Here is a 21,075-nt window from a genome sequence, read left to right on the forward strand (position 1 = left end):
CTGGCCTGCCACATCCATTCCAGCCGGTGACCAATGTCTAATTCACTGCAACTCTCCAGCTAAGCTGATTTCCAGCTGCTTCTCTGGCAGGTCTGCCAGACGGGGCTAACGTGCTCTTGAGACAGTCCCACAGAAAGCCCGGGCAACAAGCACACTTCGTGTTCCTCTCGCTCCATTTAAGACAAGCATCCCTCTTTCACTAAGGACTGACCAGCACCTCCTCATCCATCGCTAGCTTACAATCATGGCAACAAGAAGTTAATTCTAGACATACTGACAGCTTAAGTTCTGGGACCTGAGCCAAACTTTCAGAAAGGAGCCCTTTCTTCTTTGTTTATTATAGGATATGTGTCCTGCAAGGGAGAAAGGCTCTCTCCTGCCCAGGACCCTTGCAGTCTGGAGGTGGGGCAAGTTACCTCCGAATCTTGGAGGTTTGGTAGAAATCCTTGCCGGAATCTGAAGGCTTGACGCTATGACTGACAGTCCAGTGTCCGGAGCAGGCTCTCCTGCCTGGAGAAAGTGTGGTACGCAACCCAAGTTGAAGCGTTCCTAGGAGATGCCTTTGTACTCTCTTTCTAGAATACCAGAACTGTTCTTCTGACCCCTCAAAATCACCTCCACAGGGCATGAAGTTTCTGTATTTCTCATTAAATACAACCATTTCTGTTTCCTTTTAAACAAAAAAGTATTTCAAGTCTCTACTTACCAAGATAAGTCCACTTGGAACCTACAAAGAACAAAACACAGTAAGTAAGTACAGTGGAACCAGATGAGTAACGGAAAATACTACAGATTTTATTTTGATATGAGTGAAATTGAAAAGGAGGTCGATGCCCAGAAATTGAAACCTTGTTTGGGGGGGGGGTGGAGTTTTGCTCTTATTGCCCAGGCTGGAGTGCAATGGCACAATCTCAGCTCACTGCAAACTCTGCTTCCTGGGTTCAAGCAATTCTCTTGCCTCAGCCTCCTGGGTAGCTGGGATGACAGGCATGTGCCACCACACCCGGTTAATTTTGTATTTTTAGTAGAAATGGGGTTTCTCCATGTTGGTCAGCCTGGTCTAGAACTCCCGACCTCAGGTGATCCACCCACCTTGGCCTCCCAAAGTTCTGGGATTACAGGCGTGAGCCACCACTCCCGGACAAATTAAAACTTTTTCTGAGTCTGCATCAGAACATCAGCTTCTCAGGGCAACTGTGCTCCAAACAGCAGCACAGGCAGTTGGTTCCTGCAGGGGCTCATAGAAGCAGGAGGGGGCTTGAGTAGGTGCCTTCCAGACATCTTAGAGAAGCTAAACTTTATTATCTGAATAATAATTTCATGTGGCTCAAAACCCAAAAGCCATCAAAGGGTATATACAGTGAAGGCTCTTCCTCCCAACCTATCTTCCCTGCTTCCATTAGAAGCCTTCCATTAAGGAGGCTAGCAGATGATCGGGAGCCCTTTCACAGCCTGGCTGCACACACATACGCACTGATCGCCCGCTTTCTCCTCACACAAACATTGGCACACTGGAAATAGGGTTCTGCGTCTTGCTTTTTCACACTTTACATTTTCTCTCTCTCTCTCTCTCCCCCCCCCTTTCTTTCTTTCTTTCTTTCTTTCTCTTTCTTTCTTTCTCTCTTTCTTTCTTTCTTTTTTTTCTTTCTTTCTCTTCTTTCTTTTTTCTTTCTTTCTTTCTTTTTCTTTCTTTCTCTCTCTCTCTCTTTCTCTTTCTTTTTGTGAGACAGGATCTCACTCTGTCACATAGACTGGAGTGCAGTGGTGTAATCGCAGCTCACTGCAGCCTCAACCTCCCGGACTCAAGCAATCGTCCCACTTCAGCCTCCCTAGTAGCTGGGACTACAGGTGCACACCACCACATCTGGCTAATTTTTGTATTTTTCATAGAGATGGAGTTTCGCTATGTTGCCCAGGCTGATCTCAAACTCCTGGGCTCAAGTGACCTGCCCACTCCAGCCTCCCAAAGGGCTGGGATTACAGGCATGAGCCACAGCACCCAGCTGGGAAAAAGGTTCTATTTGAGGAAGCTGCTATCTACATCTGAGTTAGAATTCCAGGGGTAGTAGGAATGTGTAGGCAAAATCCTGCCAGAAATAGAACAAAAGTCACCTACTACTTCCCACTCCACACCCTTCAGGCATAAAGGTTCTTCGTTCCTATGTCAAAAAGGTCTTTTTCACAAGTGCAGAACGGTGCTCTTGTGACCCTGCTTGCCGGCCTTCCTCTTCATCTCCGAGGAGGGGACCCTGAGTAGAGACGCATCCCACTGTGTGTCTCAGGGCACTCATCCAATGAAGGGACTGTGCAACTCCTAAATCCCTCCCTCCCAACTTTTCCCAGGGTCTCCATGGTTATCGGCCCACGAAGGTACTGATGGAAAAGCGTTTCTCTCATGGGAATTAGTTTGCAGTAAAACTTAACTGACAAGCAATCTGGTCACTTATCACCCCTGGCATTTCCTACTCAAGCAAATTGTGTTTTTTAAAAGTTAAAAAGTGAACTTGCCTTTTTTTTTTTAAGCTGGTTAAATCTCATATTTTTTGTTATTCTGTTCCATTTCTTTGCCTCCGTGTTTGTAATTAGTTTCATTTTTAATTTTCAAATGTAATTGGTAATTTTTATCAAATTACACTTGCACATGGTTTAAAAAGTCAGATGGTTCTCCAAGGCTGTTTAACAAAAACCTCAGTTCCCTGACATTCCCTAACCTGTACGGCTCCCTAGAGCAACCACTTTGGATCTTTTTAAAATGAATCTTTTGCTGTTATCTCCGTATCTCCATATAACATGCTAATACTGTTTTACCTTGATTGTTTTAGGTTTGGGAATTATTTATTGACATCCCACTCTGGAAGAGGAAGAGTTTAGATCTCTTTCTTTTACTCATAGCCCGTCTCCTATATATAGGTGAGGAAATGAAAGTCCACCAAGGTGAAGTGTCCTGCCCAATATCATATTCCCATTAAGAGGAGTCCCACCACATTTACCATTAATTTACCATTAGTGCCGTGAACTTAGGGAATCTTCAAATCTCCTCAATCTTTGGAGTAGTTAAGTGGAGGAGGCCAGAGCCCCTGGAGGATCTGATGAGTATTATGGACCTCTCCCAATAAAAATGTCCCTAAGCTGGCCGGGTGCAGGGGCTCAGGCCTGTAATCCAGCACTATGGGAGGCTGAGGCAGGCAGATTACCTTAGGTCAAGAGTTTGAGACCAGCCTGGCCAACATGGTGAACCCCTGTCTCTACTAAAAATACAAAAATTAGACAGGGGTGGAGGCAGATACCTGTAATCCCAGCTACTCGAGAGGCTGAGGCAGGAGAATTGCTTGAACCTAGGAGGCAGAGGTTGCAGTGAGTTGAGATCATGCCATTGCACTACAGCCTGGGCCACAGAGCAAGACTGTCTCAAAAAAAAAAGAAAAAATTCCCTAAGCTTAGACACACACATTTTTATATACAATTCATTTCAGAAGGTCCACAGACCCCCCTGAAACCAGCTATGGGCACATTGAGAGTTGAGGGTCCAAGATCAACCTCTCTTGAATTAGTAATTGGATGAAGACATTCAGAACCATAGGGAAACCAAACTTGTATGTGACCCCCAAGTTTACTGCTCACCCCTTTGCTGAAACAACAATGAAAAGAAATAAAGAAAGCATTTCTTTAAAACCAAGCTATAGAAGACATAAAACCTCTTCTGGACGTTTTTCTTCAGTCTTTTGTGTGAGGGGTTCACTAGTAAGATGTAATCCCGGACTTTAGAGATATAATAAGCCAGATCATTACTTCTTAGCAAGCAGAACAGTTGTAGGCCCAGGATGTAAAATTCCACAAGTAACAGAGGAGTTCACCCTTACTTTTCCCCTGAGGAGGCACAGGCCACTCCAGTGATCCTGGAGGCCACTAGAAGCACATCTGCTGCCTGAGCACTGCTACTTTGCCAGCAGTTTGCATTGCACCTGCTCTCATTCAAATCACAGCCTTACACCCTACATCTTCTTCTATCCTCCCCACAGCTTGCTAATCGAGGTTTTTCCTGTTGTTGGAGCTCCCATCCTCAGATGAGGCCTCAGCATCACACTCCGGAAAGTTCAGGGATAAAAGTCAGAGTTGACACCTGGGACTGTGAGGTCTCAGTGATGACATAGAACTGGGGACTTGTTGAAAGGCAGCAGCCTTCAGAGCAACATTCCCTGCCCTCCTCTCTGTGAGTGAGCTGGCTTGGGACTCCAGACTTGGCACGTTGGGTATAAATGGCAGTGTCTGGAGGGGCTCAGGAGCTGGAGAAGGGGAGAAGCGGCATTGTAAAATGAAGGTGAGGATGGCGAGTCAAGGGGGTTCATCAGGTGAGGATCAGGGCCCCAGCTCAGATCTGACCTCAGGAAGACTTTCTAAAAGTATGTGTGTGTGTGTGTGTGTGTGTGTGCATGTGCATGAAAGTGTGCTTTATTCAGGAATTGCACCCCCTGGTTCCCCACCTCTAGCTGTAAGAACAGAAGGCTTAACAGGATTAAACTGATTCCACAGGCAAGGCCAGACCAAGGCCTCGGTGGCATCCTGAGGGAGCAGGCCCTTCCTGGAAGGGAATAGTTTTCTTCCAAAGGAAGGTTATCTGTTCCATCTGGGAAACCTGGGAGGCTCAACCTGAAGCCTGTTAGAACCTGCAGACCCAGCTGGTACTGAGCAGGGAGGTTCCCCTGGAGGGAATGCCTGAGAAAATGATATTTACCAAGATCCATATCAGAGGTCCTGGGCCCTGCCTGCTTCCTGTGCTGGGTGCTAGAACTTTCCCTGAGTAAACATCACCTGGGTAGCCCAAGACTGCCTGGCTCTCCACACCAGGTTTGCGCAGAGCAAGCTCTGCAGAATTCACTGAAATGTCCCCCCAAATCCACGGCAACTAAGAATTCCAAGGGTTTCTCCAGAAGACACTTGACTTCACCTTATTATGCTCCCTCCTGGGCCCCTGACATTGTTCTTGAACATTCTCCAATGCTGGAAGTTTAAATGCACCAGGCAGAGGGCAGACCGCACTTTGACCCCATTACTCTGCTTAACTCCTCTCCACCCCCAACTTTGGGTTCATACTGACATTCTACACCTCAGTGATTTTTGCTTTGATCTGTCCTCTAAGGCAGTTAAAAACCCGAGGAAGCTGCATGAGAATTTACAGAATAAAAGCTGTGTTCTTAGAACCCAGGGGTAGGCAGGCTCCTTCCTCAGAGTGAGGTGAAAGTGGAGTTTTGACTGCAAGCTTCCCCAGTCCCAACTTGGAGAATTGGGAGAGGAGATAGGAAGGAGGGAAAGGGAGAGGGGAGGAAGAGGGAGAGCAGGGAAAGTAGGGAAGAAAGGAAGGGGAGGGAGGGAGGCAGGAGAACAGGGAAAAGCAGGAAAAGAGAGAGAAGGGAGGGGGAGTTGCCCCAGAGTGAGAGGAGCAACCAGCTATAGGAAAGAGGGCCAACTAATGGCTGTTTCTCCCTTTTGTCTTGGAGCAGTTTAGATTTCCAGGGAAACTTTGGACTCAGTGAACCTTGCGTAAAAGGAGGATACATGTAAAGTTTGTGGTTTTAACACTTGATTTTTTTACATCACTTTTACATCACTTTTACATCACTCCTTTCTCCCACCTACCTTCTGTTTCTCCCTGACCAGATGAGGGAGATAATATCAAACATATCATGCCAGCTAGTCGATTGGAATTTAATTAAGAGTTATCCAAAGCCTGGCTCCCCTGCCCTTCCCCATGGGCACCGTGACCTCCAAGAGAGGAGGCTCAGAGCTTTTATGCTGCTGAGCAGGATGTATTTCCCACCACTGCTGCCTAGCCAGGAAGAATCCATTTTCAGCCATTAAAATCACTTTCGGTCCAAAATCACTTTCTTGTTCCAAAAGATTAACGAACCAGTCTTGGCTGTACCCAAGTTAGCTCACTGGCCCCGCATGAGCCTACAGTTCGGGTCCCCCCTGCCACCTCCTCCTGCCACCCCACTCAGCCTCCACCCAGTCCCTCAGCCTCCAGTCCTTTGGGATTTAGTGTTCTAATTACAATCAGAAATAAGGGGGTGTGTGTGTGTGTGTGTGTGCGCGCGCGCGTGCATGCATGTGTACGTGCACACACATGTACGTTCAGCATAGTACAGCCCTCCTGGAGAAAAACAATGATTAAGAATGGGATGCATCATCCCTTTGACTTGTGGGTAAGACTTAACGGTAAAGATCCTGTTATCCAAAGAAAAGCGCCTACCACTGTCTGCGGATTCTGCACAGGGGCACAGCAAACCTTTCTCTGTGCTTACCCCACTCAGAATGCCACAGTCACCTCTCTACTTTCAAACGTGGATCGGGGGAACACTGTTTTAAATCTTGTCTTTGCATCTCCTCCCTGGTTAGCAAGTTCGCAAGCCACATCTTCAGAGCTGGTGGTGCTCAGGAGTACACGCAAACATTTTAGCACTAAATCTGCGCCAGCCGCCACTAGAAAGCAAAGTGCTTCCAGCCCCAACCTTAGCAAAGGAAAACGGAGCATCCTTTCTTGAGACTGTACTATCTGGTACTACACCTTCCCTGCTCCCCCCAGCAAAGATTTTACTTTATCATTGAGGAGCCTTCAGTCCAGGGGCGGCTGAGCGCTCAGGAGTGTTAGGAAAGAAGCAGGCGGAAACTTTACCGTTCGCTGGGGCCGGGCTGGAAGGCTGTTCCTTTAAGATCACCAGCAGGAGCACGGCCGCCGCGTGCAGGCTGCTCCGGGGCATCTTCGCGGGCTCCTGCAGGGCGGGCGCGGGCTGTCCCCGGGGCTCCCGGTGGCCGCTCACGCTCCAGCCGCACACAGGGACCGCGTGCGCGCAGCCCGGGTGCCGTGGCGAGCACGTCCGCCCTTCGCTCTCCTGGCTTCCCCGGGCTGCTTTTATGGAGCAACTCAACCCCAAACACTGATGTCATCGTGCGGGGAGGGGGTGGGGGAGGAGAACGCCCTGCCCACCGGAGGGCTGGCGCCCCAGATCCTAGGTGAGTTGTAGCCTTGACTTCGGCCGCGCTCTGCGGGTCCCGGGCGCTCCTCCGGGCCAGGGCTGATCTGGGAACCCAGTTCTCCGAGGAGCTGCTGGCAGGCATGGGTGAGATCCGCCTGCCTCCAGAAGGGTGCGTCTAGGGATCCTGTCAGTGGCATGCCCTTGGTCTGTCACTGGTCCTGTAACAGCCCACTGTTCACCTTGCCCGCTGCTTAGACAGAGCCCATTTATCAAGACAGGGGAGTTGCAGTGGAGAAAGTAATTCACGCAGAGCTTGCTGTGCCAAAGACGGGAGGTTTTCCTTCGTTTGTTTGTTCGAGATGGAGTCTCTGTTGTTGCCCAGGCTGGAGTGCAACGGAGCGATCTTGGTTCACTGCAACCTCCGCCTCCCGGGTTCAAGCGATTCTCCTGCCTCAGTCTCCCGAGTAGCTGGGATTACAGGCGCATGCCACCACGTCCAGCTAATTTTTGTATTTTTAGTAGAGGTGGGGTTTCGCCATGTTGGCCAAGCTGGCCTTAAACTCCCGACCTCATGTGATTCACCTGCCTTGGCCTCCCAAAGTGCTGGGATTACAGGCGCCCACCACCGCGCCCGGCTAATTTTTGTATTTTTAGTAGAGACAGGGTTTCACCATGTTGGCCAAGCTGGTCTGGAACTCCTGACCTCAAGTGATCTGTCTGCCTCGGCCTCCTAAAGTGCTGGGATTCCAGTACTCAAATCAGTCTCCTCAAGCATTCCGGGAGTTGTTTGTTCGTTTGTTTGTCGAGATGGAGTCTCCCTCTGCAACCAGGCTGGAGTGCGGTGGCGCGATCTCGGCTCACTGCAACCTCCGCCTCTCCGATTCAAGCGATTCTCCTGCCTCAGCCTCCTGAGTAGCTGGGATTACAGGCACGTGCCACCATGCCCAGCTAATTTTTTTGTATTTTTAGTAGAGACTGGTTTCACCACGTTGGCCAGGCTGGTCTTGATCGCTTGGTCTCGTGATCAGCCCAAAGTGCTGGGGTTACAGGCTGCGCCCCGCCTCTGGGAGTTTTTAAAGAGTATTTGGCGGGTAGGGGCTTGGGACTTTGGGAGTGCTGATTGGTCAGGTTGGAGATAGAATCACAGAGGGTTTGAAGTAAGGTTTTCTTGCAGTCTTCTGTTCTTGGGTGGGATCCCAGAACTGGTTGAGCCAGATCACACAGGGTCTGAGTGGTGTCAGCTGATCCATCCAGTGCAGGGTCTGCAAAATAGGTTTTACAATAATGATGTTATCTCCAGCAGCAATTTGGGAAGGTTTAGACTCTTGCAGCAGGGCCCCTAAACCATAATTTCTAATGTGGTAACTAATTGACTAGTCTTACAAAGGCAGACTGGTCCCCAGGCAAGAAGGGGGTCTTTTCAGGAAAGGGCTGTTAATGATTTTGTTTCTGAGTCAAACCATAAACTGAATTCCTTTCTAAGGTTAGTTTGGCCTGTGCCCGGGAATGAACGGAGACAGCATAAAGGTTAGAAGAAAGACTGAGTCATTTAGGTCTGATCTTTGTCACTGCCATAATTTCCTCAGTTACAATTTTTGTAAAGGCTGTTTCAGCCCTACTCAGAATCCCCCAAGCACAGTGCTATTTGGGCAAAAGCCTCCTTCACGCTTTTCTTTTCTTCACGTGCCCGTCTGGACTTGGCACAGGTTAAGGAACTGGACAAGACAGCTGTGCTCAGATGAGTTCAGTGCATCCTGATTAGGTTCTTACCTTCCAAGTTTAGATGCAAAGAGATGAACTGAGAATAGGAGAACAGCACAGTGGGGTACACACGAAGAGCTTATTACAATTCCCCCTAGTAACAGGTAAGTAGAGGGGGCTCATGCTAGTTCAGTACATCATTCCGTCCTCACTAGGAAGCTGGGGGAGAGGGTTCCTCTTCTGGGGTGGCAGCAGAAGAAAGGGACTTACATTATTTACTGAGGACCTGCTGTGTCAGGCACTTTTTTGGGGGCTCAGAACACAATACCCCAAAGTAGGGCACCTTGGCATGCTGAGTACTTTGAACTGAAGGAAATGAAAAGGCCCCAGAAACAAGGTCTCTCTGTCCTTCTCCCATCCTCCTGTCTCCTTTCCCTCCTTCTCCCGCTAAGTGAATGGCAGAAAACAGCGTCCCTCCTCCCCAGGCAGCTCATAGAAACTAGAGCCCTCTCCTCCACAGCAAGCATAAAACCCAGAGCGGCCACTCTCCCCTCTCCCTTTTCCCTTAAAGACCCTCATTCGGGAGGGGTCCTGCCCCACACCCAGGAGAAAGCAATGCTACACAGAGAGGTCAAGAAGAATCGGAACAGACAGGCCTCGCTGGGTTCCCCTCAGCCTATCACTGTGAGATCACACCCTTCTGTCCAATCACATTTCTACACAGCCATCCACATTCTTCGTCCAACCTAAGCAGAAACACAGTTCTCCCTGAGTCTTTGGGTCTTCGTTTCTGAAGTCTCTTGTGTCACATAAAACTGAGATAAATACAGTCATTGTGCTTTTCTCTTGTTGGCCTGTCTTGGTATTTGAGTGTCAGCTGTGACCTTTATGATGGGGGAGGAAAGGGATCACACCTTTCCATCCCTACAGGCTGTGCTAGATCTTGTGTATCTTGGTCTGGCTCAGTGTCCAAGCTCTGTTTCCAGTGCACATTATCATCACCTGTTGCTCACTTCTGCCCACTTTTCTCACAGGTCTGAATGCTTTGAAATGTGTGCACGCCACTATCCAGTCATACACATGTGCTTCTGATGCCTTTTATATTCAGCCCATGTCCAGTTGTTAAGTCAAAAGTCTTCTTAACCTGCTGCCCCTAATACCCGCTAAATCTTCCCGCTGCTGTTGCCACCACTGTGGTCATTTGTGCTTCTGGCTTCCCCGGGCCCTCCGCCTGTCTCTGCACTGCTGCAGGTGCCAGGCTCAGCTTCCTCCCCTCTCTATGATTCTACCCGCTGCTGCCTATGCATACTGCTCAGGCCACACGGGCTGTGGAAGGGTGTCCACCCCAGTCCTGGTACAGGACCCCTGGGTTTGTGATCTGGCCCGTCATGCCCTCTTCTCTTGGCCACAGCAGCCAGACAGGCCTTCTCTGATCTCACGTCTGTGCTGACCCTCAGCCTGTGCAGACTCTCAGGCCAACCTTACTGACCAATGAAGCCACTTGTCCGTGGTGGGTTTGGAGGGATGGAGTAGCTTCTCCTCCAAGAGCCACCAGGAAGCAGACGCCACCCACATTAGGGTGTTACTGCTCTGTCCCTACCAGCTCAGCTACTGTGTGGGTTAATAAAGGGCTTTGAAGTCTCCTTAAGGAAGTTGTTACAAAGACAATCTTGTTACAAGCGCTTCCAGACCACAGTAGGCTTAGGGATAATCTTTTCTGCCTGATAGAGAGCCTCGAGTGAGCTCTGGAGTGGTGCAGGAGTGTTTCTCTTGTTCTGATTTGTCATCGAGGGCAGTCTGTCTGTTTAGAAGACTGCCTAAACAGTCTTAAATGGACTAGAGGAACACAGCTTGGGGAGAAACCGCTGCAGGCTCAAAGAGGCAGAGACTGAACCTGCGGAGGGGAAATCACTCGTTGCGCATGTCACAACCAGTTAAAAGTAAACTGGGCCATGCACACACATCTGGCATTCCCACTCCAGGTGTTCACCCATCATGTCTGTCTAAACATTAAGTTCAATGTCTCCTTGAACATGTACCTCTAAGTGTTCTCCAGAGATCACCAGAGATGGAGAGGTTAAAAAGGCAGAAACAGGCGGACTTCATAGACCAGTAAGGCTAGATGGTGAACTAGGTTTCACAGACAGAATGAACAGGGCTGAGATGTTTACTGCATGTCTGTGTCAGAAACTTGGTCAATTAGTAAAGAATGGATAGCAATTAAAAGGGAATTGAGCATGTAAACTGAGACCCAGTTGCCCTAGTGCTTTGAGAGAATTATTATTATGAATGGAACGACTACAGGTATTCAAGTTGAATGTCAAGGATCCCCCCTGACAAACAGCACAGACCCAACCAGCTAAGTTCCCAGCTCTGGGAATCCTTTGTCTGCTTCCTGAGGCTTGTGCAGATGAACATGCAAGGGCTTGCTGTGCCATCATCAGCTGCGGCTGTTGTCAGCCAATAAATAACCCATTGCTCAATGAGTTAGGGTAGAAAGTAGACCTTCTGCACTCAAAATGTGGCAGTTGGCCACCAAATGACATGCCTAGACAGGGAATGGTACCCCCTAGGATGTTACCATCAGAATAGACATGAAGGTGAGGCTGGTGAGTCAAGGGGCAGAGAAGCAGGAATGAACAAGGATTTGGTGTTAGGAAGTCTGGGCTGGCTGAAGTGCCTGCCCCACCACTTCCTCAATGGCTGACCTTGACAGTGATGCAAGCTTTCATCCTCTGTAAAGTGACGGTGTAATCCATACCCCCGGGTCATCATAGAATTGATATATGGTTGGAAGGTGATAAGGCCAGTGAACATTTTCTTCATTCATTCATTCATTCATTCATCTTCTATGTGCCAGGCACTATGCTAGGCTCTTGGAGAGTGCACAAACATAAAACAATCTCATGGATAACTATATAATTACAATTCTAATAAGTGCAATAGAAGGTTGAGACATAACTGAGAGGGGCCCACTCTGTCCTGAGGTGACAGAGTGGTGAGGAAGGTGAGGCGGTGAGGAAGACATCGTCAGTGTAAGGATTATGTTCTATGACTTCATAAAACCTTTGAAATGCACAGCACATACCAGGCTCTTCTTTCCCAAACCTAGTGCCATTTGGTGGCATTTGCCCCGACATAGCAAGTTGTTAGCCTTTCAGGCATTAAGGTTAGGGTATAGAGAATTTTGTTTCTTAAGGTGATAATTTTATTTCTTAAGATAAGAATGAACTCTTCAAATGGTGTCACTTAGTTGGGAATGCACCTTTATATGGAGCTAAAGAAAGGACTGCAGAGAGGAAAATGGACATTTATTGCACCTCTGTTTGCCTGCCACTGTGCTTGGCGCTTTATTCTTACAACAACCTGCAGGGATAGTGTTAGGTTTGCCATTTTATAGATAAGGAATCTGAGGCTTGGAGAAGTTGAATCTTTTCTAGTTCATGAGGAATCCAGATGATTTTGTCTCCAAGGCCCAGGCAGACCCTTTTCATGGCTGTCCTACAGATGCCTCAGATTGGTACGTTTTCTTACTGGGTGCCTCTAAGAGGAGGATTCTCCAGTTTTCCTTCTTTTCTTTTCTTTTTTCTTTTTTTTGGACAGAGTCTCTCTCTGTCACCTAGGCTACAGTGCAGTGGTGTGGTCTCTGCTCACTGCAACCTCCGCCTCCCGGATTGAAGTGATTCTCTTGCCTCAGCCTCCTGAGTAGCTGGGACTACAGGCGTGAGCCACCATGCCTGGCTAATTTTTGTATTTTTGGTAGAGACGAGGTTTTACTACGTTGGCCAGGCTGGTCTTGAACTCCTGGCCTCAAGTGATCTGCCTCCCTCAGCTTCTCAAAGTGCTGGGATTACAAGCATGAGCCACCATGCCTAGCCTACGGTTCTCCAATTTTCCAGATGCTGTGATCGTTTATTTGTTGATCAGAGGCACATGTACCAATTCTAGCAATTGAATAATGTTCAGCAGGGAATATGGCTGTGTCTGAGGGACCAAGGGACCCTGTATCATACTCTCTGATGAGTGGATAGAACATTTGCCAAAAGGAGAGCTCAGAGCTTTGAATCGACACAGGTCTCAAGCAAAGGAAGGAGAATGTGAGCCATACCACATAGCTCTTTTGTTATATAAAACAGAGCTCTGCTTTGACCTAGGAAGGCCAGACAAGACAGAGGCAGAGAGGGAATGGGGAGGAAGGGAGAAGAGGGAGGAAGGAAGGGAAGAAGGAAGGAAAAGGCCACATGGTATCCTTTGGACAGTGGCTGAGGGAACCTCTAGGCCAAGACTCACATAGACCTATTGATCTGGGTACCAAAGTCTGTGTTTTAAAATATAGCCAGTTTTGTAGTTTTATTCACATTTGCTTCTTCCCCTTCACAGTAACGGCTTGGAGGCATAACCCCTGTGTGAACCCTGGCTGCCCGGCTCGATTTCAAGCAGGATCAGTTGGAGGACAGTGTGACCTGGAGGAAAGGATGCCAGGCTTCTGACTCTGCCAGGAGCCAGCAGTGGAACGTCAGCAAGTCTTTTACCATGTTTCTGCTTCTGTTTTCTAATCCGTAAGTCGGAATAAGAATGTCTAACTCCACACAGGGTTGGCAGTGGAAGGAGGCCGTATACGTGGGATGAGAGCGCTATGGGAAAAACAATAAATAACGGCATTTGTCCTCCATAAGATGTCACTCCTAAGAGTGGACTGCACAAGAAAGGAAGTGTGTTTGAGCTCAGCTTTGGTTTACTAATCTAAGAAAATAAAAACTGGATTCCAACAAGGGATTGTAAACTCTCACCCCATACCTGACACCAGTTACCACGATGACTCTCGTCTGGTTACTTGTTCCCTGGGTTCTTCAGCTCCTACTTCTGTTGAGGGGGGAATCACAGCTCTTCGCTGGGACTTTTATAATGCACTCTGCGTGATTAATTTAAACATAATAATTCAAATTTCTATGCACGGGGAAACTCAGCACTTTATGTGAAGTAAACCTTGGTGCAATAGTGTCACCTCTTTCCAGGTGCATTATTCACAATGTCATGGTTAGCTGACACTCAGACATTTAGGAGATATAATTAGGCTGTAATAGCTTAAGGTTTCTCACAGCCTTCTCTTTTTTCACACCTACTGGGGAACCCACTCTCCTCTAGCCTCAGGAATTTGGTCTATATCCTTCCTGTTCTTCTTGTTCTCAGTCTGAAGCACTGTGCTCTCCCACCCATCTTCTAAACCACAGTGTATTCACGGGCCACATTCCAGTGAGCTCACAAGTGCCAATCTGAAGCGAGTAGTGCTAATATCAAGTCTGACAACTTCCACTCGGAGTCAGGCAGGCAGAATGGTATAGGGGCAGAGCTTTGGCATCATATGAACCTGGGTTTTGAAACTCAGCTCCACCATTCACCACCCTGTGTGACTCTGGGCCACTCAACCTCTTTGAATCTCGATTTCCTCCTGGCTAAAGAGATGAGAGTCCAGCCGGGCATGGTGGTTCATGCCTATAATCCCAGCACTTTGGGAGGTCGAGGTGGGTGGATTACCTGAGATCAGGAGTTCAAGACCAGCCTGGTCAACATGGTGAAAAACCCCCGACTCTACTAAAAATGCAAAAATTAGCAGGGCATGGTGGCCCATGCCTGTAATCCCCACTACTCAGGAGGTTGAGGTGGGAGAATTGCTTGAACCCGGGAGGTGTAGCCTGCAGTGAGCTGAGATCACACCATTGCACTCCAGCCTGGGCAACAAGAGTGAAACTCCATCTCAAAAAAAAAAAAAAGAAGAGAAAGCAAAAAATAGAGGGTCCTAGAATAAGTATACCCCAAAGGGAGAAAGGGAGGAATACATTTAATCAGCTAGGCATATGAAAACTTAGCATGGCGGCACGTAATGAGTACTATGCAGCGGTCTTTGTCCTCTATAGAAACATCCTGACTGGATGATCCTTCATGCTGTTTCTCCGAAAGTTCCAACCCTGGTTTGGGCAACTCCATCAACTTCCATGAACCCTCAGGGAAAAACGAGTAGAGACTTCCAGATATCCCTTTCCCCCACACATTGGCCTCTTATAGAATGTAACTTTGGTCATAACAAACCGAGTCTTACTACTGAAATAAGTTGAAGCCTTCTAAACAAGTAGGCTTAGAACCCCTTTACCACAGGAAATGCCTGATCAGTGGAATTTTGTAGCTAGAAGGTATTCCTGAGCCCAGAGATGCCACATACTATTGAAATTATTAGTAATTTCCTCTTGCTTGGGTACTCAAGCTCTCTACCATTGCAGGAATTCATGAGCTGACTGCTTCATTTCAGGTGCTTCCAAAGAAAACTGACAAGCCACCCCCAGTTGCCTGCATTTTAGTTTGCATTCATCTCCACTGGGTGTAGGGTGATAGGAGCATGTAGCACAATTCTGCTTCTCTTCCAGCTGGAGTTTGTAGACTGAGCCAGGCCACCTTGTGTAGGCTCTAGTGACTGACAAGAGCTCAGTGGGCTGGAAGCCTAGTGCAGTTAACACTGCTGGCTTTGTAGCATGGACAGGTGAAAGCCAGTAAGCTTCCCAGTAGACCAATTGAGCTGCATTGCCTCTCTGGCCAGAAGCCAGCCCTGGCAGGGATCCAACTTCCTCTCAAGCGCTGAGCAAGGGCTCAGGTGTATCTGGTGGCTGGCAGAGCAGGTGGGCAGCCAAGGCTTCATAGTTCTCACCCACAGCAATTCAGCTAGCGAACTAGAGACACTTCCCCAAGGAGACACAGTGTGGCAAGCCCACTGAAATGAGTAAAGAAATCTTAGCTACAGAGTTCCTTCTTTATGCCTGCGCCACTTGAAATGAGAGTCTGGGTCTCCTTTTACTGTGATTAAAACTGGATGATTTATGCTGGCGTCTCCATTTTTTGACACAGCTATGCAAAACTTTTTGATCTTACATGTCTCTGTTTTCTTCACTATCCAGGATTTTGTGGACAGTAGAAATGATAGCAAGATATAGTTGGAGTTCTTAAAGAATGTTCGAAGAATCAGAAAGTTCAAACCCCAGAAACTTGGCCTCTCTTTGCAAACTCTGTTTCCCCTGAGGACAGTGGTGAAGGGGAAATACCTCCTTAACTCCATTTTTATGACAGGGACTATGCCACTTAATCCCATGAACATTTGTAAAATTATTTAGAGACATTTAGGAACGACATCAGAGTCCATAATTACAAAGTGTATTGGTGCTTGTAACTGTAGAGACATTTGCTTTTAGTGGGGGCATCAGACCTGTCTGATAAGAAGGCTCTCTGGGTTCATATCACCCCTGAGATATCCCAGTTCATAGGAAAGAAGTCAATTCAGAGGCAGTGAATGAGAGAAATCCCATTATAATAGGTCTGACATAACTAGCCGTCAGCAGAAGGAAACTGCTAAAAACTGGGGGAAAGGGCACAGAAAAGGTATGGAAGGAGCGGTGCTAACTTGCAGCCATTGTCCCAACAAGAAGGAAGGTGCAGGGAAATGAAAGATAACTCCGTGGCCTCCTCCAGGGCAATGAGCAACATGGTGCTTTTGTGAAGATTCCACCCAGAGCGTCTGATGCTGAGTAAAGCATGCCTGGCCACGACTGGAAACTGGAAACAGAATTTTTTTTTTTTTTTTTTTTTTTTTTTTGAGTCTGAGTCTGGCTCTGTCACCCAGGCTGGAGTGTAGTGGCACGATCTCAGCTCACTCCAACCTCTTCCTTCCAGGTTCAAGTGATTCTCGTGCCTCAGCCTCTCAAGTAGCTAGGATTACAGGTGCTTGCCACCACGCCCAGCTAATTTTTGTATTTTTAGTAGAAACAGGGGTTCTGCCATGCTGGCCTGGCTGGCCTCAAATTCTGGCCTCAAACTCCTGGCCCCCAGCGATCCACCTGCCTCAGCCTTCCAAAGTGTTGGGATTACAGGCATGAGCCACCGCACTCGGCCTGGAAACAGACCTTTAAATGTTGCACTGAAACAGGGAAACATCTCAGCCAAGTGATTTTTATAAAAAGTTATTAACAGAGAACTTTTAAGAGAAAAAAAACCCTGATAATCCATCCTACCAGATAATGACTCTTCATTCTTACATGTTCCCTTCTTCTTGTCCATGCCAACAAAGAAATTATACCTGGTTACTATGGAGAAAAGATACCCTATTGGATATACTACTTTTTTAAAAACTAACATTGGATTATAAACAGTTTCCCACATTTCTACATAGTCTTAATTATTTTAACATTGATAAAATCTTAAGACAATTTCCAAGAAGTCATGAAGCCTGGAAAGATTAGTGATTTAAACCAGGGAGTCAAATCTCTTGAGTGACTTCCTCTAGAAGGTCAGGGAATTCCTAGAAGAGCAGCAAAGCTACAACTTGAAGGATCCAGATACAGATGACAATAGGTAGACTGTTGGTAAGTCAGTGGCTTGATGGCTTAATGCAGACAACAACAGGAGGCGAGTATACCCATAGGGCTGGCCATGCTGGGGAAGGGAGCCCGCTAGAATGGGTCCAAGCCCATAGCCAAGAGCAGAAACCGCCGTAGTGGCGGTCAAGGAGGCTTCATTCTAAGTCCACATGCTGAACAGTGCTTCATCAGCAGACTCTCTGAAGAAGCTTCTGCACCTCGGAGCTCCCAAAAGAGATCAAAAGCCATGACCAAGACCGAGGGAAAGGGGGAGTTGTGGGAGCTGGACACAAAGGACATTTAACTCCTTGTCCCACTTCCAGCAGCTGCCAATCATCCTCCTCCCACTCACTCCTGGCTCTCTTTTGCTCTCTTCTCTATTTTTCTTTTTTTTAAGACAAAGTCTCACTCTGTCACCCAGGCTTAAGTGCAGTGGCATGATCATAGCTCACCGCAGCCTCGATCTCCTGAGCTCAAGAGATCTCCTACCTGAGCCTCCCAAAGTGCTGGGATTACTGGTATGAGCCACTGTGCCCAGCCTTCTCAATTTTATTTATTTCTGTCCCTTTAACTGACTCCATCCCTCAGCCTGAAGAATCAATGGGCTGTGGTCTTTGGTTCCATACTGTACATGCTGTCCTGGGGGATCTAAGGCAGAGGTCAGGGCAGGAATGAACTCAGATATCACGGAGAGATTGGTGAGAGCATTAGGAAGTTAGCAATAAAGATAATGTTCTGGGGAACAGGGTGACATTTTTACTTGTTCCACTTCTGTATTGTTTGGAGATTTTTTAAATGGCAGATATGTTGCAAACTAAAACAATTACATGAAATTTTTTTTTTTTAATTGAAGGAGGTGAATGTTTTGTTTTCTAAGAGAAAGAAAAGAAGCTGTCGATAGTGCCAATAAAAGCAGCAGAAAGGTCACTCAGCGCATGTGCAAAGACAAGGTCTTGGACGAGTTCTGCAAACCACAGAGTGCACAGAAACTAGAAGCCAGGAAGAACACCGAGATGTGAGAAACAGTGACTGAATGACATGAGAAGGGCCATTTAAAGACTTTCACAGAGAGGACAAAGACAGAGAGCAAGAACAGAAGGACCTCCTAAGATTTAGGGAACTCGAGGCAAATAAATGGAATAAGGGCTAAGCGCAGTGGCTCATACCTGTAATCCCCCCACTTTGGGAGGCCCAGGTGGACAAATCACTTGAGGTCAGGAGTTCAAGACCAGCCTGGCCAACATGGCGAAACCCCTTCTCTACTAAAAATACAAAAATCAGCCAGGTGTGGTGGTGCACACCTGTAGTCCCAGCTACTTGGGAGGCTGAGGCAGGCGAATCACTTGAACCCGGGAGGCAGAGGTTGCAGTGAGCCGAGATCACACCACTGCACTCCAGCCTGGGTGACAGAGCAAGACTCCACCTCAAAAATAATAATAATAATAATAATAATAATAACAATAATAAACAGAATAAGGAGAGCAGCCATTTCTGAAGCCAGGAGGAAGTGTTTCAGATGGAGGGGAGCAGGCAAAAAAGAGAGACAAGAGCAGTGAGGAGAGAGCCATTAGATGGCACTGCAGAGAAAACTGTTTGGAGTTCTGAAAATTTTTTATTGTGGAAAACTTCCCAACCCATATAAAAGTAGACAATACATACCCAGGAGGTGGAGCAAGAGGATTGCTTGAGCCCAGGAGTTTGAATCCAGCCTGGATAGCAGAGGGGGACCCCATCTCTTAAAAAAAAAAAAAAAAGGAGACAGTATGGTTATAATGAATCCCTATATATGCATCACCCCTTCCCCAGATTATTTTGAAACAAATTCAAGACATCACATTATTGTGGTGGCTCTCAAATTTTAGCATGCGTTCGAATCCCCTGAAGGGCTTGTTAAAACATGGATTGTTGGGCTCCACCCACAGAGTTTCTGATTCAGTAGGTCTGGCCTGAGAATCTGCATTCTAACAAGCTCCCATGTAATACTGATGCTGCTGATCTGAGGGCCATGCTCTGAGAACCATTGTAGTTAGAATTTCACCTACAGATATTTCTCTTTAAAAAGGACTGCCCTATTTAGACATAATCATGATGTTATCAGCACACATAAAAATCAATAATAATTCCTTAATATCATGTTTTCCCAATTATCCTCTAAGTGTTTTTGTTAACCAATTGTTTGAACTGGGATCCAAACAAGGTCTATGGATTGCAATTGGTTAATATGTCTCTTTAGACTCTTTTCCTCTATGGGTAGAGTTTGAATGGGCAGCATGAGAGACAGTCTGAGCAATAATTGAGAGAGATGTGCAGATGTGTGTCATGAAAACAGTATAGGCCAGACATGGTGGCTCTCACCTGTAATCCCAGCACTTTGGGAGGCTGAGGCAAGCAGATCACCTGAGGCCAGGAGTTTGAGATCAGCCCGGCCAACATGGGGAAACCCCATCTCTACTAAAAAAATACATAAAATAGCCAGGCATCGTGGTGGGCGCCTGTAATTCCAGCTACTCAGGGGGCTGAGACAGGAGAATACTCAGAGGCTTGAACCCAGGAGGTGGAGGTTGCAGTGAGCCAAGATCGTACCACTGCACTCCAGCCTGGGCAACAGAGCAAGACTCCATCTCAAAAAACAAAAAAAAAAAAGCACAAACTTTGGTTTGGATCCAACCTCTACCACTTACTAGAGATACATGAAGACAATGAAGATAATAAATCTATTCATGGACTACTTTGACAATTATATAAAAATTACGCCTGTAGAGTGGAATCCATATATATTAGGGCTAAGGAATCAGAAGCTCTGTGACCTAGGGCAAGTACTTAACTTCACTAAGCTTCAGTTTTCTAATCAATAAAAAGAGAGGTTATAGCAGTACCTATTTTATAGGGTTGTGAATGAGCTACTGAGTGTAAACATCTTAAGCACACTATCTAACCTGTAATAAGCACTCGGACTTGTATTGTTATGAAAATAACAATTATTCTAGCTGTACAATGAATGTCACTCCTCTTCCTCCTAAGTAGGAATGCCTTCTCAGAATCTTGATTTTCAAAGTGATGGATTGGGAGATCCCAAGCCATGAATGTGAGTTTGTGTATTTCCCTTCTTATTTATTTCTCAGTTCAGTTAAAGGCACCATCCTCCTCCTAGTTGCCCAGATTAGGACTTTTGGGATCAACCTGAGCTCCACCCCACATTCATCATATCAGTGTTTCCATCTTAAGGTAGCTTCTGGGATCCATCCCCAAACAGAATGCAAGAATCTAACAGTACCTAGCACATGATAGGTCCTTAATCAGCTTTGATTATTCATATTTCTGCTGCCTCTGCTCTACTTCCAACCACTGTCATCTCCCACCTCCACTGCCCCATTCCCTCTTCCCTGGTCTCTCCCACCCTAGCCTCTCAGTCATTGTCCATCCTACCAGAGTGACACACTTTCTGTTTTCCCCACCTTCTCATCCTCTCCCCTTTCTTCTCTCCCTCTCTCTGTTTCTGACTGTAACTGTAGTGAGTGAAGTGTGTGGCTCACTCATTATCCATCTGTGTAAGGAGTTTGTCTTGTTGTATTTATTTGATATCCCCCCCTTCATTTCTAATACTCATTCCCCTTCCCCCCCACAGGCTGTCACTCTGATATTGTGATAATACATTCTTGGGTATGTACATGAACTTACAAAATATTAGAAATGTTTGTTCCCTGGTGCCACAAAGAAATAGCACTCAAACATAAGTGTAATTCTCTCAGCAAGGCAATTTTTACTTTCTGCAGAAAGGGTGCTCATCGCAGATGGAACAATGGCGAGAGCACACCTGGACAGGGGAGGGGCAGGAGTTCTTATTCCTGATGCAGGTAGCCCCTGCTGCTGTGTCGTTCACCTATTGGCTAGGGTTGGACAGCACAGTCTAAGCCAATTTCGATTGGCTATTTTAAAGAGGGCAGGCGTATGAGCCAGAGTGGCACGGTGAGTAGTTTGGCAGGAAGGACGGTTAGGAACAGGTAACT

At 47.0% G+C, this 21,075-nt stretch overlaps 1 protein-coding gene and 1 long non-coding RNA gene across 3 annotated transcripts in view; both read right to left on the reverse strand.

Annotated features, from left to right (window-relative positions):
- The window catches only part of CA12 (carbonic anhydrase 12), a 59,793-nt gene extending 52,912 nt beyond the window's left edge, over positions 1-6,881 (reverse strand). For both annotated transcript variants that reach the window (XM_005559742.4, XM_005559741.4), the window contains exons 1-2: positions 6,671-6,881; positions 707-727 (exon numbers count right to left, since the gene is read on the reverse strand). In XM_005559742.4, coding sequence (XP_005559799.1) covers positions 707-727; positions 6,671-6,755 — 106 coding nt within the window. In that variant the 5' untranslated portion in view covers positions 6,756-6,881. The remainder of the gene's footprint in view (positions 1-706; positions 728-6,670) is intronic.
- Positions 6,882-7,832: 951 nt separating this feature from the next.
- LOC135971821 (uncharacterized) overlaps positions 7,833-21,075 on the reverse strand; it is a 29,957-nt gene continuing 16,714 nt past the window's right edge. Inside the window, exons 3-4 of the long non-coding RNA XR_012415024.1 lie at positions 18,728-18,803; positions 7,833-8,233 (exon numbers count right to left, since the gene is read on the reverse strand). This is a non-coding gene — a long non-coding RNA (uncharacterized lncRNA). The remainder of the gene's footprint in view (positions 8,234-18,727; positions 18,804-21,075) is intronic.

The sequence above is a fragment of the Macaca fascicularis genome, chromosome 7 (assembly GCF_037993035.2).
Source record: "Macaca fascicularis isolate 582-1 chromosome 7, T2T-MFA8v1.1".
In the NCBI taxonomy this organism is placed as follows: Eukaryota; Metazoa; Chordata; class Mammalia; order Primates; family Cercopithecidae; genus Macaca; species Macaca fascicularis.